Genomic DNA, 16292 nt, shown 5'->3' with positions numbered 1-16292 from the left:
GTAAAGCACAGGTCTTTCTTCTATGTTTTTCTGTTTCTTTAATTCCATCAGCACTGTAGGCTGCACATGACATTCATTCTGTATCCGAGAACAGATTCTGTTAAAAAATAATTTTTTTTATTCTGTACCCGAAAATAATTTCTAAACATTTGAAGAGGTTTGGTAACTACACAAAATTTTTATTCTTAGAATAGAAAAAGAACATAAATTCGTTTGGTAACTATACAAAATTTCATTTTATTAATAATATATTTGAATTTTTTAATTTTTCTTTTTTTAAAATTTTCTTTCTTTCTTTCCCTTCCCTTCTTTGGCTATGGCCAGTCGTCGACGCCGGCAACCGACCACGGGCCAGGGCCGGCGAGGGTGTCGCGGCCCTTGTCGCCACCCTTGTCGCCGGCATCACCTGGGTGGCAATGGCGAGGTCGGCCTCACCTTGGCTGGGCGAGGCCTCACCGTCGTGGCCGAGAGCCGCCCTCTCCTAGGCGGCGAGGGGGACCCTCGCCAGCCACCAGTGAGGGCCGCAACGCCCTCGCCGACCCTGGCTGGCGGGTGACAGGCTGCAGGCCGAAGAACAACAACAAATCAAAAAACAAAAGAAAATCAAGAAGAATCAAAAATGGAAAAATTGTTTCAGAATCAAGAAGCTACTTTTTTTTATTTCTTGATTCTATTCCAAAATTGATTCTGGAAACAATTTTTTGCAAAATTGTGCCCGGGCACAAAAAATTTAACAAACGGATTTCTGTTCCCAAACTAATTTTAAGAACAAAAGAACATAAATTTTTACTATTTGGCAAGTTGCCAAATAGACCCGTAGTGTATTGTAGTTTTAGCTACCTGCCTTTGCTTGTGCTTTTCCGCGTGAATAGTTAAATTCCGACGGATGTTGGGACGGCAAACATCTTGATGGGTTCGCGCTCGTGACCCGTCTTTTGCGCTTCTTTCGACTTTGACCCCTCGTGTTCGAAACCATGAGCACATGGCTCCCTTGCTGCGAACGAGTCGTCCCTAGAACAGTAAACCAGCGTGTGGCAATCCACCTGACGACCACAAAAACAAAATCAGCGTGTGCAAAATTAAAAAACGGGTATTTAAATGAGGGTTTGGTGGAGTGGTAAAGGCTTTGGGCTTGTGGGTGACTGATCCCAAGTTCGAGTCCATCTGCCCTTCACTTTATTACATTCTTGACTGACATGAAAGTTAGTTTGTGGGTTTGGCTAGTTCTCTCCCTGTTAGTGCCTGGCTAGTCGGACTCTTGTAGTACGGTCGATGCGGAAGTCCGGATCATAAAAAAAAAATCACAAAAAACCCCAAATTGGTATACTTATGATAAATTAATCTCAAACTAATTTTTTGACCATTAAAAACTCCAAACCGGTACACTTGTGATAAATTTAAATTTTACCATTAAATTATTGAGTTTGGTGACACATGACAGTTGATGGGATACCAATTTGAGGTTTTCCCCCTCTGTTTGTCATGGGTTTACTAATTTGTAATTTTTCGTGGTATTAATCCAATTTAACGGAGAGTAAATTTGTTACTAGTGTATAAATTTTGGTAATCAAAAAATTAGTTTGGGATAAATTTGTTGCAGGTGTACCAGTTTGGAGTTTTTTGTGATCAAAAAATTAGTTCGGAGAAAATTTAACACAGATATATTAATTTGAGATTTTTCGTAGTATTAACCCTTTAAATGAGTCGTTCTCGACATCAAGTATGATCTTTTCACGCGGTTCAATTTACTTATTTCGTAAATCGATCTGTTTCGGAAACGCTAGTTACGCCTTTTAACTTTTCATGGGTGAAACAAAGGCTTTTGTTCATAGCGATACTATTTCGTCGTTCGAGTAGGAAATACAGTTCCTGAACCAAAAGTTAAGGTTTTGAAGTCTTCATTCCACGTGTTATTGGCAGGTGAGCTTTTACTTTTGGTAGTAGATACGTTATCTCCATGAACTCATTTAGCAAAAAGAAGAACAACACTGTTCAAGGACAGACTACTGCCATTGATGTCTCCACAACAAAGTTAAGACAATTTTCAACATCGACCCACATAGGTGATGGATGCTCGTGTTGTGTCCAAATCAACGTAAAACTCACTGTCAAAGCAACTATTCAAACGATCCATCTTTAGTGATATTTATTTCACCATTTTCCACAAGTCGGTCGGAACATATGACACGGCCATTTTCTTCCATGGGGCCTCTTTTTCGTACTTTCGTTTGAGCATCACGGATGACCTCAAACCAAAAGCTAGGGCTTTGCACTAAAGTCAATTGACATAACTCTAGGGGCATCTCCCCAATTAGCACAAAATCGCCCTCACGTGTATGAAATCTAGGGCGAGGCTAGCCTTTTTTCTTCCGTCTGCTTTCGATGGAACTTGTAATCATAGTTTGTAGAAACGTATCGGGCAATCGCAATATGAAATGACGGTAAAGCCCAGTTTGCGATAACGTTCTCGAAGCAACTACCGGTGTATAATCGTGAAAAGGAGGGTTTCAGTTTCTTTGAGATGCTGCAGCATGAAGGGATAATAATACGAATAGTCCCTAAATTTTGATCCAACATGTAATGTCATCCCTAAATCTTCATTTTGTATGATGTGATCCCTCAATTTTAGCCTAATATACAATGTCATCCCTGAACTTTTAATTTGTTCAATAAAACATCCATTTTTCGTTATTTTCCGTCTTACTAAAGTTGCCCGTGTGAAAGAAAGCATGAGATCCCTTTGCAACATGCACTTTCACTCCGCAGATTATGCCAAGAAGAAAACAAAAGGAAAAGGAGGAAAAAGATGGAATTGGTGGGAGCAGGTCGTGGCACGAGCTCAAAAGCGTCAGGGAAAAGACTCGCTCAGCTTTTTTGCAAGAATGCAAAAGATCACCAGATGTGTTTGTATCCCACAAGCAATCACAATCTGCAATTGAGATTGAAATCGATGGCCGATCATGTGTTTTGAATTTTGGAGTTAGTGGGGACGTAGCGAGTGCAAAGCGATTGGATTAGAGAAAAGGTGGGGCGTTTGGCATTATCAAGGCATGGTGCCGAGTTCATTAAATAGAGAGCTCTTCCACTAGCTCTTTGTTTTTATTTCTGGATTAGTGAAAACGGACGGGAGGGGCGACCAGGACCGGCAACCCCCTATCGGTGTTACTGTAGAAGTTCCATACTCGTGACAAGAAATTCGATTTGAACCGTAACTACTGCTCATTTCGAGTGAGATCGTCGCGCCGATCCATCACGATGCCAGTGAAAGTAAGATCAGGGGTTGCCGTACGACCTAGGCACGGCTGAGCCTGCTCCGCGGATGAGTCGAGTCTTCCTTAGACCGAGGAGCGACTGGGGACCTGAACCAGTGGCCAGTAATGCTTCAAAGCGTTTGGTATTATCGCGAGGCCGCCCATCGCGACGCCGAGCTCTCGACTAGTCAAATTCTCTATTCTTTAACTATTTCAATTGGTGTTTTAACCTCCAGGTGTGGTAGGTTACCTGATAAAAAAGAAAAAAATCTGGTTAAATTGAAAAGTGGAATTTGACTACTCTCGAACGTTTAAAATGGGTCTTCGATTTGACTGGACCCGATCGGTTGAAGTAACCTTTATGTGTCTAAATTCTCTTTTGTACGTGAATTTGAGAGTAATCAAAAGTCTCAGGAACAGCCTCCATTCATCTTCCCAATTCCCCCTCTAATCATGGCACAATAGGTTTTTTTTTCTTGTTACACGATATAATCGTTATACACGATAATTTTGATATTTTCTTCCCCGCAATGTTTGCCATAAATTTCAGAACTAAAGGCCTCGCACGATCATTGGTTTAGATAATCTAGACATAGAATGGAACCACAACTCTTCATCCGTTTTATTCTAAGACTTTCTGTTCTTTCGGATTTTCGCGACGGTTGGTGTCACTGAGTCGAAGGGAAAATTGTCTACTCTGTCCTAGACTTATTGTACGGATGTCAGTTCAGTCTTAAACTTCACCATTTTAATCCTGGACTTTTGCGCGAAATTTCAATGCAGTCCTTTCCGGCCAATTTTCGCCAGAAATTGCTAACGTAGCGGGGTCCAGTCATCGCCGGCCGTCCCACTCGACACATCGCCACTTCAGCGATTCCCGGGTGAAAATTGGTCGAAATAACTACATTTTGAATATTCCGCTAAGATTTAGGACTAAATTGGTAAATGAAAAAAGTTAGGACTGAATCAGCATCCGTATGATAAGTTTAGCACTGATCAGACAATTTTCCCTCGAGTCCAAAGGTACTGTACATCTCATAGAAATAGGAAAGATTTCATGGTCCATGGAACGCGCATGTCAAGTTTGTCTCAAACTCCTTAATTGGGTTCGCGACTGATCAAATTTTGATTTGATAGCGTGGCCGCCTAATCTTGACCTTAATTCCAATTTTGTCAATTATTACGAAAACGAGGAACCTTTTCTTTGACTCCACGGGCCACTCGTGGAGGGATCTAACCATTCAACGTTTACGCTCCAAGACCCCAAATTAATCTTTTGTCTCCTCTAATTAATCAAAGTCCTTTCGACTAATTGCTACAAAAAATCGTTTGCTCTCTGGCTCTTTGAGAAGGAAATTGCCTAGCCTTGCATCGCACGAGGACAATTGAAGGATCGGTAAGAGATAATTAAAGGGTAATCCGACGGACCGTAGCGACGACTCGAAGTCGACGGCTAATCCCGATATTAATAGGAGCGGTTAGCTTAAAATATAATTAGGTGCTCCTGCGTTAGTAGTTAGAGAATCACCTAACACCACCACCCATCTCAAAAGCTTTAATTTCCAAACACGTTCTTCGATTCTAGATGTGGGCACCGCGCTGTCTCCCAATACATTGAGTTAGTGTTTGACTAAGAAGTCATCATTAAAGTATAGCCGAGCGTGCTCAATATGCCCCCCAACTAATACGTCACCGCACTAATTTAAAAGATAACACTTTTCTTCCATTCAAATTGAGGGTAATTCGGTTACCATGTGGGGTAATTGTCCGATCGGTCATAAACCTACTGTTCAGATATTAATTCAGTCCTAAACTAATCAATTTTGCCAATTTGGTCCTCAACTTTGGCGCGAAATTATAATGCAAACATTCTGGTCAATTTCCGCCAAAAACCGCTAAAGCGACAGTGTGTTACGCAAGAAGGCCGGCGATGACTAGACTGTCGTATCAATGGTTTCCGGCGAAAATTGACCGAAATGACCACATTGGAATTCCTTGCAAAGGTTGGGGACTAAATTGAAAAAATTACAAAGTTTAAGACTAAATTAACATTCGTAAAATAAGTTTAGGACTGATTAGGTAATTTTCCCAATACGATATTGCCAATGGATGAAAAATAGATTCTTAAGATATTAATCATCATTACGAGATCACTAACACCTATGTATCACATAATCTCTCCCGGGCAGTGGAAACTTAACTAATTGCAAAATTACTTTGTGATAAGATGAGATTAACATGTGGCTCTATGTATTCTTTATGTGTTGATTGTTCCCTAAAATCTTTAAATCCCGCACGGCGGCTAAATTAGTCGACCATAACGTTGAGATAATAGTCCAAACTCTAGCATATGCGTATGCTCGGTTTGATTCACTTGGATGTCATAATATCTATATCACATGCTTATCTAAAATTACCGAGAAAAAAATACACCAAATGGTATGCGAATAAACACATACGGACGAGCCCGATAATATAAGAATGCGCAATTAACATCTACTCAAAACTATGTGTGGCCCCAGCAATCTCTATACCGCTATCGGATAAATTCTCAAATGTCAACATCCTGCAAAACATAGTTCTTATTCGCCTCAAACTAAGTATTTTAAAATTGTGTCATTTTTCCGTCACCATCCATAAGCCGCCTCGAATGTGATGTGATGGTGTTATCGTGCACGGGACCTCGGGAGGAACGTCGAGGGCGACCCTTTTCGAGTCACCGATTTGATCCACCTAACGTTGACTGGACGACCTCCCGCCCCCTTCATGAAATTGGAAACTATAAATAATTACATATGTTGCACATAAACAATTTCGCCGCTTGAGAAATCAAAACCCAATTCTTGCATCGAGCAACGTCGACGTGATGCAGTGTTTCAATTCAAACCACACGCTCAGCTCGGAAGACTGATGCGCTACCTCGACCTACCGGAGCAGCCACCGTCACCGGAGATATTTTTCTATGCCAACCACCCAAAGTTAATATTTCTATGAGAATATGTCACGTTTTCAAAGGAAGTACGTGTATTAACAACGATTTGGCGAATGACAAGATGGTCGGGTTGAACGGATGGTATGACGTACTCTTGAGATACTCGAGACGTCATAGGCTCTCTTGCTGTTTGATGCGCCGAGCGGAGCTCACACTACAACCTCAGAAAAGATTAGGGGTGAGCAAGATTGATCTACCGAACCGGGAACCTCCTAGACCGAACCGGTCTAGTTTCCAGGGATGCTAATTCGGTTTTCGGTTACTAAAAGTGGAACTGGTGTCTAGGCGATCCGGTTAGTGGTTCCAAGGGGGGAATCAGATCAAACTGAACCGATTATTTATTTTATTTATTAAATGTAAACCTAATAATCTTCACGCACGCCTCCTCTCGCTCTCCTCTTTCGATCTTTCCGAATTCATCCATAATGCTCACGCCTCCTCTTGACCAAATTATGCATTCAATTAGAGTAAGCTTATTGATTATAATGTAGTTCAGATACAAGCGATGCAGGCAAGATCCTCATTTATGAGGGAAATTTATTCGGGTAACGTGAGATTTTTGTTTTATACCATTTCAAAGTGTTCACAATGAGATGAGAATATGGTGGTTATGTTTTGAACAGACTTATTTTCTTCAAGTGTGAAATTTCACTGCAAAACAAAGTGTTTAAAATGACCGATTTCACTAGATTGCCCGAGAACTAGACCGAACCGATCTAGTGCGGTTCCAAGGACCTCCGGTCTTGTCCCTGGTTCCGGAAACTGGGAATTGGTCCCTCTAGTCTAGTTCCTGGTTCATGGGGGACTAGACCAGACCGAGAACCGATCACTCCTAGAAAAAGATCAATTGACCCAATGTCCAAATCAAATGGGGCCGGGCCTAGGTTTGGGCCTAAACCTGTCAAAATGGGTTATAAATCCATTTCTTAATCCATATTTGATAGACTGAGTTATTAAATGAGATAGTTATATTTACTAAATGAGTTATAAATAAATTCAAAATGGTGAAATTCAAAATAATACGAGTGTCAAATGGGTTCATAAATAAATTCAGTATGAGTTTTCATAAATTGAGTTATATATGAAAGTATTTTATCAAATGGGTCGGGTCAAGTACCGTTCGGGATGAATACGAGTCACTAGATTTGCATTTCTTCGAAAACGAGTTAAATTGGTCAATTTGGATCTAACCATTTTCGACATGACCCAAATTCGATTTGACCCATCCGTTTGACGGGTCTTTTCAGGGCTAAACAGGCTCGTCCGAGCCTGTCCATGATACGTGAAAGGAAACAAAAGTACGAGATTATACATGAGGGTGTCGATTTTAGACGGGCCTGAGCGGGCTGGTGGGTTTTGTTGGGACTCTAATGGGAGCCAAATTTTCAGACCAGGCCCCCTCAATGAACTAATATCCGGGCTGGGCTGGGCCTAACAAGCCATGACCAACCAACCAAGCCTGCACAAACAATGGATGGGCGGATGGGCCGTATGAAGCAACTTATCCTATTGGCTGGCTTGACTTGAAAAAACACAGAGCATGTCATCTGCAAATCATTATGCTTTAGATGTACCTAACAGATATAAGACGTAAAAAGTTCGCTAATTGATTAAGCTCGAGAAAAAGTCAAGTTTTGTAAAGGTTGAATTCGCTATTTGAAGAACTCCAACTCGATATCATTATGCTTTAGATGTACCTAAAATATATAAGATGTACAAAGTTCGCTACTCAATTAAGCTCGAGAAAAATTCAAGTTTTGTGAAGGTCGAATCTGCTATTTGAACAACTCCAACTCGATGTAAATAGTTAAAAGGGTCAAGCTTGGACAACTTCCTAATAAATTTGATTCATTGAGGCCCAGCCAGGATAAAGACAATGCATTCATATGAAAACGTGATGTTTATTCATCTCTTGTTATTACGATACTCCTTTGCACGTACACAATTACAAATGATTTTCGTCCATTTTCTTTTTTCTGGATGAATGTAAAGATTCACCCCCCGACGAAATTAGGAATACTTGTTCCCACAATCTTAAGGTTAGGATTGGAATCAGGACCATGGAATGGCAAAAGAGGCACTTCATCTTTGCTCTTCAAAGATGCATTGTTTGCCTTTTGTCACTTCCTTTGACTCATTAGTATGCTAGCGTGCGTGTCGGAGCAACACTGATCTTGGGTTGAGAGCATGACTAGTGTCCGAATGGGACTGGATATCGAGATCAAGAACGTGATATTGGGCTCAAAAGATAGGCTTTCCTTGCTCAATATAAGAACGAGAGAATCTGTCCGGTCCTGCCAAAAGATTTCCCCAACATAACTCTTTTGAGGATGGAATCTTATCAGAACATGGTGCACTACTTGTATTCTTGCCAGCTTGACATGTCCGGCTTGACCCAAAATGAAGCAAAGCGAATTAGGATCAGATCTAGAATCCACTTTAGGTAATCGAGTTCGAAAACCACAACTTCAATTTCGAACCGCATATGGATTTCGTTCTTTTCTCTTTCTGTCGGCAAATCCCCTCACCTCCCAAAAACTCTTCCTTATGTGGGCTGAAGTTAATAGCCTAATTAAGATGCGTTTGGTTTAACTTTCTCAGGGAGTTTTCGGCTTCTAAAACATTTTGGGGAAATATTTGGGTGTTTGGTAAGCCTTCCTAGGAAGCTTTCGGCCAAATGATAGCCTTGGGAAAGCCGAAAGCGCAATGCTAGAAGAGACAAGCACAAGACAAGATTGTTCACAATGATGTTTGTGACGTGGCTTGACAACCTCTTTGAGATTATGCTACTCTCTTCTCCCAATTTAGATTTAAATCTAGATCTGAGGCCTTTACTCTCCTAAACTAGATTTAAATATAGATTTAGGAGTTCCTTACAGGTATTTGATCTGTATTTTTCAACATATTGATGTTGGTGTCTATGCACGGCGATGAGGACATTAAACCTAGACACGCACCCCAAGCCATTGCACATGGAGTGGAAGATTTTGGTGTGTGCTCATTACTGAATCTAGTGATCGGCTGTCGAACCTTTACAGTTGCAAATTTGTTCTTAAGGGATAAGAGTGTGCTTCTAGTTGCAGACTGTACTTTGTTATTTGCATTCTGGCATTTGCTTTATTCCGCAACTATTTGGGACTTGATCGGCTTGAAAGCCTTCTATGTACCTCTCGAATATTATTCTGCAACATAAATGAAATCTTTCTTTTGACCAAAAAAAAAATCAAACCACGACTCCCTGGTTTTAAATCAGTTTGTTGTTGGTGCGGAAAGTGAAAGTAAAGTCTTGATGATAAAACTTTTCATGTGAACTAAGGGCGCGAATGAAAACATTTCTCTTCCCTGGCCATATTTCTAGCTAGAAATTAAAAAATCTATTTCTCTTTTCTAGACGAGTTTCTAACAAAAAGCAGTGTTTGATAATGACATAAAATTTCTGTTGCCGAAATAGAAATTCGTTTGATAATGAAACAAAATTTCTATTCCTGCCAGCCTTGCGAGTGGCAGTGGCGGCGAGCAGCGAGCGATCGGCACTGGGGGCGAATGGCGACTGCAAAAGGCCGAGGAGCGATAGGTGGGTGGCCAGCGAGCAGCAGTGGATGACCGGTCGAAGGGCGGTGGCGGCAGACGGCCAGCGGCTAGCGGCGAGTGGGCAGCGGTGGATGGCAAGTGTAAATAATAAAAGAGAGTTATTATTTTTATTTCTGTTCCAGAGGTAGAAAAGCAAAAAATTTTAACTTCTCATTTCTGTTCCAAATCTATTCCTGGGCCAAAATTTATCCCATAAATTAAAAAAAAAATGAAATTATTTTAACAAACGGATTTCTGTTACAAACTTGTTCCCGAAAATAAAATAAAAAAAAACAGAGAAACAAAATGATTCTCATTCGCGCCCTAAATATCAATACGATGGTTTGCAGAACTTTTTATGTGTTCATTAGAGTCTTGAATGGAGGTTTTAAAGTGAGGTGAATTTCATATAAATGGGCATTGAAAAACTCATTAGATTTGCGGCTTATAATGCTCAATATAATAACTTGTTTTATAATGTACATGGGTCCAAGCTTAATCATAATCTTCCTAGTCGTCTCGATGTATTCTTTTGTCTTTGCTTCGTTTTGGAAGGAGGAATGCAAGGAAAATTAGGAGGGGTAGAGAGCAAAGGGATGAAAATGACACTTCCTTTTGTTTAGGACAATGAATTCAAAGTGGAAGAGAGTATTAAAAAGGGGAAATCAATGTCGTTAATGATTTCAGCTGTCCATATAACTTTCACGGAACAACAAATTCTAAATCTTAAATAAACAACAAATTATAAACAACCATGCAACAATTATTGATATCTAGCTTTTTAAGAGAAGCTTATTCTCTCTCGAAAACTCGTCATTCTAAATCTTAAATAAACAATTTTCATAAATTTAATATTACATTATTGATTTCTTTTCAAGAGGAGCATAGCCTTTCTCAAGAACCCGTCATCCCAAATGATGCAATGATTCAACACTCCCCGAAGCACGTGCTAGATCACTTCTTTATTCTCTAAAAAAAAGTGAAATTGTGTTGCACACATCTTCTCCATAACTGAAGAACGATGGAAATTAATCTAGTCAATTCTGGTCACCAAATCTTACGACCTCATTGAAAATGACTTGTTCTTAATCTAAGATTATAACTAAACATTGCATAACCAAAAGGAATTAATATTCAAGGCAAGGAAGAAGAAGAAGAAGAAGAAGAAGTAGTTCCCCATTAAGAGACAAAGCCATAAGCTCCAAATTCCACGGAAATTACATTATTCCCAAAATATCTACGTCTAGGCCCCACTATTCCAAGAAATATAACATGGACCGGCCAAAATCACAACCTTATCACATGGAAAATCACCATCGTCGACCCGCCGTGATAGAAACTAGACAAGCATTTCGGGTCCTAACCATCCGACCCGGTATCCGGGACGGGGTCCTCGCCTTCGCCGGTGACGACGTCATCGGTGGCGTCACCGGTGATCCGGTCGAGGACGAGGACCAATCCCATGGCGAACGCGCCGTCGAACCCCGGCTTCACGCAGAGGGAGAAGACGTCCTTGCCGAGCACCACGTTGGTGGAGGCGTCGACCTTGCGCCGGATCTCCGCCACCGGCTCCCGGTCCATGTTGAAGATGGTGCAGTTGCGCTGCGCGAAGGACCCCTCGATGTGGTACTCCTCCCCGGGGCTGCCGTACACCTCCACCGTCACGCCCGAGTAGCCGATGATCGACGACCTCCGCACGCTGAAGATCGGCTTCTGGCCGGCCGTCCCCTCCCCGTAGAATCCTTCCCACCGCTGATGCAAACTCGGTCTCTGTTTTTCTCACCACACAAGACAGATACAAACAAGTCAAAACACAAGCGCCATCCGTGAACTTCCGTTTTCGGTAGACAAGCTTTTCTTGGGTCAATTGCACCGTCAAGCAATCTTTTAAAGAACTATGAAAAGAGTTCGACATACGACTTTCAGTAACCTCAATCTGTTTCATTTCTACGTAGAATTCGTAAAGAATCCGAAATCTATCGAAATCAAATCAGAAGACAACTCGAGACCCACATTTGATTATTCAATTCTAACTTCCGCGGAAGAGACAGAAAGAAATCACCGGAAGCTCAAACTGTTCAGACCCCCACAACACATCATTGACTCGGTACGTGTACAGATCTTGTTCCGGGTGTTTCTAGCATAATGAAGCAGAATGTATCTCGAAGTGACCCGGTTCCTAGAGAAGAAAATCCTAAAAATGAATTGAAAAATCTCCGAGTTGACTCGGATCGTTACCGCCGGACCACCGCTTCCCTAGTCTGAGCCGCCGCACCGAGTCATCGGAGCGACCCAGAAATAGAAAAGAACGTCCAAGTCAACTCAGATTTGCCCGTGCCAGGGGAGTCAGATTGGGGGGAGCACAATCACCACCAAAAATCTTGCCTTTTCCGATCGACATTCGACCCGACTGATTTCAAGAAACCCAGCCGATTATCTCGACAAGGACGAGGCGAATCGATTGCAGAGCCCGGGTAAGGAGTCGGTATTTACCTTGCGCCGGACGGTGAGGAGGCACCGGCCGTGAGCGTCCATGAGGACGACCTCCCCCGTGTCGCGGGCGTCGGGCCCGTACGAGTCGACCCGGAACACGAGCACCCCCTTGGAGTCGTACGCCGCGAACCCGTCGCCGGCGAAGAACAGGGACGTCTTCATCACCGTGAGGTGCGTCTCCTCCTCGCAACGGAACGCATCCTCCACCACCAACCCACCCGTCATCACAAATCTGCTCCCACGAGTTCTCTTTTCTTCTTCTTCTTCTTCTTCTTCCCGTCACGCGCCCCTCCGACGGCCTCAGAATCTTGGGCTTTACCAAAGTTTCAAGCTTGGGGGACGCAGGAGGCGGAGACAGAGAGAGACAGAGAGAGAGAGAGTGAGGTGGGGGGCGTGCGCGAGGGTTGCAGAGTACAGCACAAGACAACGTCGTTGACGTCGAAGGGAAGATATTTATATTCTGTTTTGCAGAGGGGAGAGACGCGGAGGGGTCTCGGGCTTCGTGGTGACGAGTGGATTGCAATTAACGTGGGGGTCGGACGGTGTTTTAGCATGTGAACGAATGTCACGGAGGGGGAAGTGTGATGTAATCCCCTGGTGAGTTTCCCTATAGTTTATGTCCTCTTTTTCTTTTTATCCTAATCACACCCCAAATTAAGATTAGGGAACGTCGCGAAAGTTAATTCTCCTCTTGATTCGGCCTGAAAAGGTGGCGTGCTGAGTGAAGGTTAGATCTAGATTCTTCTGCCCCGCAAGAACGGAACCTGCGGAACGGACTGTATTTCTGATGTCGAGTAGTTCGAGGATATCGGATCGTATGTTAAGCATAGGCTACGAACTTGTTTGTTGATTGAAGCTTTTCAAGAAAAGTGATTTACCAACGGATGTCTTCGTAAGGGTCGTGTTAATGAGCCTATCCAAAACCTTTTTTTTAAGGGCATTCAATAGGACCGTTTGGTTTTCATATTATTATTTGTACAAGTTTCGAGAAAAACCACTCCATTGCGAATATTAGTGTTTTCTTACTTAATTGCTTGATAGGCGTCTTCAAGTGTTGGAACTCAAAAACAAATAGACGAGTGAAGATATCTTTGTTCCGCATCTTATATCCTTTTCATTATTAAAGGAACGCGTAAATCACAAGAGTCCGTCGGCCGAGTAGAAACCAAATAAGTACGCAGATTGCCCCCAATTGTTCCGAATTCAATGAGATCGGGAGGGTGCCACTGTGGAGGAACAAAGACCTCGCCCCTAATAGTCTCCCTAGTAATATCTGCGTCGCCAAGCCGGCAACCCAGTTTGTACCTCCACCTCGATGTGCAGAAATATTCGAACTCCTCCCACCTTTGTGATTCATCAAGATCAAAGTCGGCATCCTAACTTGTTCTAACTTAGTGTGAAATAGGCAAGAAAATAAAAGGGGCTGTGAAAAGTATCTGGTCCCCTCTTTCCGCCAAGACCATATATGTTCACCGGCAGCATCCGTCAAATCGGCCCCGTTTCAAACCAGAGGAAAAATTGGAACAGAGTTGGTGCGTCGAAAGTCGGAGGTTTTGGTGGATTCAAGACCACAAGATGATGGTTGGTGCCACCGGCACTCGAAAAAATGTGTGGATTTCATTGGCTTGAAGTTGAGCATGTAGCAATCAAGAACAGTTGAAGTTGAATTTTGGGAAACCCCCACAAGCAATCGAGAGATTTGAACTAACCTCTACGGGGATTTGTTAACCCAATAGGAGTAGGACAGCTGCGAAAGTTTGGAATTTTAGCTTGATCTTGCGCTAATTAACGTGGTGAACATGTTTAATTTTTGTTGCTTAGGAAGGCTGATATATAGTGAATTTGGTTGGGTGTGTGTATAATTAATATATCTTTAGAATAATTGGGATCATCCCAATTTAAGGTAAGTAAAGAAGTCCGATTTCCCCGATTGATCCGAGCCGAGGTTTTGAGAGGATTCTCATTCTCTCGAGAATCGTTTTTAATTACAAGTGCATCGGTGAATCAATGAGATTGTCTATTTTCGAATTGGTGTGTTGAGCTTTGTGAGCGTTTGGCAGATTACACATGACTTGTGTGGAGTTCAGATGATGTGTGTCGCGACCTCCCCGAACCGGCCCCGCCGCCTAAGGTGGTTTGGCTAATGGATTACTAAGTTAAACCTAGCTCGAGCTCTCCCAAGCCCATACCAATTCGCGACTTAAGTTTAAGTTGTTAACATGCAAATCAATTTTATCTAGGAGTCGCCACTAATCGATTTTGGTGGGCCGATTAGACACCCAAATGAAACACGGGATGAATGCTTCACTTCTACGAACCAGAGATTCAATGGGTACGGAGACTTGATTACACTAGCGATCTACTAGTGCCATTTCGGTACCTAAACTTGATTACTTGCAAATTAACGTACTAGGCAGCCTATCGAAAAAGCTAAAATTCCGTCTAACCATGCTAAAAATAGAAAATACCAACCAATAATTTAAAGACGCGCAACCAAATAATCACAAGGAAAACAAGCAACCAGTGACTTAGCATCGTCTCTAAAAAGAAAAGGCAATCAAAAGCCCTAAAGTAAAGCCCTCATGGCTTATCCGATTTTTGGGAATTTTTTATAGGGTTTTTTCTCATTCTTTTCATTTTTTTTGTTTTGAGTTTTTAACCTAAAATCTAGTGAAATTAAGCCCAAACTGATTTCTGAACATCTCCTAATTTTCTGATTTTTTTTTTGAATTTTTCTGAATTTTTTTAATATTTTTTAATTTTCTGAATTTTTTAATGTTTTTCAGACTTTTAATATTTTTTTGGGTTTTTAAATATTTTCGAATTTTTTGGAATTTTTAATATTTTAATATTTTTTTGAATTATTTAGTATTTTTTAATGTTTTAATATAATAATTCCGGACCGGGTCCCCTGACCCGATCCGCCCGACACATGACCCGGGATCCCCATTCCCTGCTCCTTTCTATTTTTTATTTATTTTCCCCTCTTTTTCGTCGTCTTCCCCCTTTTTCTTCTTTTTCGCAAGTGTCAGAGAGAGAGTCACAGGGAAGAGCTCCCCTTTGTCTTCTCTCTCTTTTCTTTTTTTCTTTTTTTTTTTTTAAATATTTTTTTCAATTTTTAAATTTTTTTTAATTTTTTTAAATAAATAAAAATAAAAAAGAAGTAAAATAAAGAGAAAATATGTTTTACTAAATCTATTAATGCAAATGCGCCTAATGTCTACATGCCATACAATTTAAAGAAAATATTTTTGGTTTAGGGGTTAAAAAATTAAACCCTAATTTTTATGCGATAAAACCCTAAATGAATAGGCAAAATTTAGGTGTCAACAGCTGCCCCTCTTTGAAGGGGAGCTCGAAGAGGTTCCCTTCAAAGATAAAAGACACCTAAATTTGTCAGCGGAAGGCAAGCGAAAGTTGGCTTTACGCAAGAGAAAAATAAAATAAAATAAAATAAAATAAAACAAAATAAAATGAGAATAAAATAAGTAAAATAAAATAAGATGAATAAAGTGTGGTTTAAAGTTGGACCACAAACTTTTGGAAATCGTGGTTTAAGGTGGAACCATAAACCTTTGAAGCGTGGTTTAAGGTTGGACCACAAACCTTGGAAGCGTGGTTTAAGGTTGCACCACAAACCTTTTGGAAAGCGTGGTTTAAGGTTGGACCACAAACCTTTGGGAAACGTGGTTTAAGGTTGGACCACAAACCTTTGGGAAAGCGTGGTTTAAGGTTGGACCACAAACCTTTGGGAAGCGTGATTTAAGGTTGGACCACAAACCTTTGGGAAACGTGGTTTAAGGTTGGACCACAAACCTTTGGGAAACGTGGTTTAAGGTTGGACCACAAACCTTTGGGAAAGCGTGGTTTAAGGTTGGACCACAAACCTTTGATACGTGGTTTAAGGTTGGACCACAAACCTTTGGAAAACGTGGTTTAAGGTTGGACCACAAACCTTTGGAAGCGTGGTTTAAGGTTGGACCACA

General features: G+C 41.5%; 1 protein-coding gene across 1 annotated transcript; it reads right to left on the bottom strand.

Moving 5' to 3' along the window:
- Positions 1–10963: 10963 nt before the first annotated feature.
- Positions 10964–12678, bottom strand: LOC115678476 (protein LURP-one-related 5-like). Its single transcript, XM_030601877.2, has 2 exons — positions 12307–12678; positions 10964–11583 (listed from the first exon to the last, which is right to left on the bottom strand). Exons 1-2 carry the CDS (start codon positions 12529–12531, stop codon positions 11173–11175), a joined length of 636 nt encoding a protein of 211 aa, XP_030457737.1. The 5' UTR covers positions 12532–12678; the 3' UTR covers positions 10964–11172.
- Between the last annotated feature and the right edge of the window lie 3614 nt (positions 12679–16292).

Source organism: Syzygium oleosum, unplaced genomic scaffold (assembly GCF_021117445.2).
Source record: "Syzygium oleosum isolate NSW1041296 unplaced genomic scaffold, Sole_v2.1 Sole_v2.05, whole genome shotgun sequence".
In the NCBI taxonomy this organism is placed as follows: Eukaryota; Viridiplantae; Streptophyta; class Magnoliopsida; order Myrtales; family Myrtaceae; genus Syzygium; species Syzygium oleosum.
Note: the sequence above shows the minus strand (reverse complement) of the source record. Positions and strands in the feature narration are given on the sequence as shown.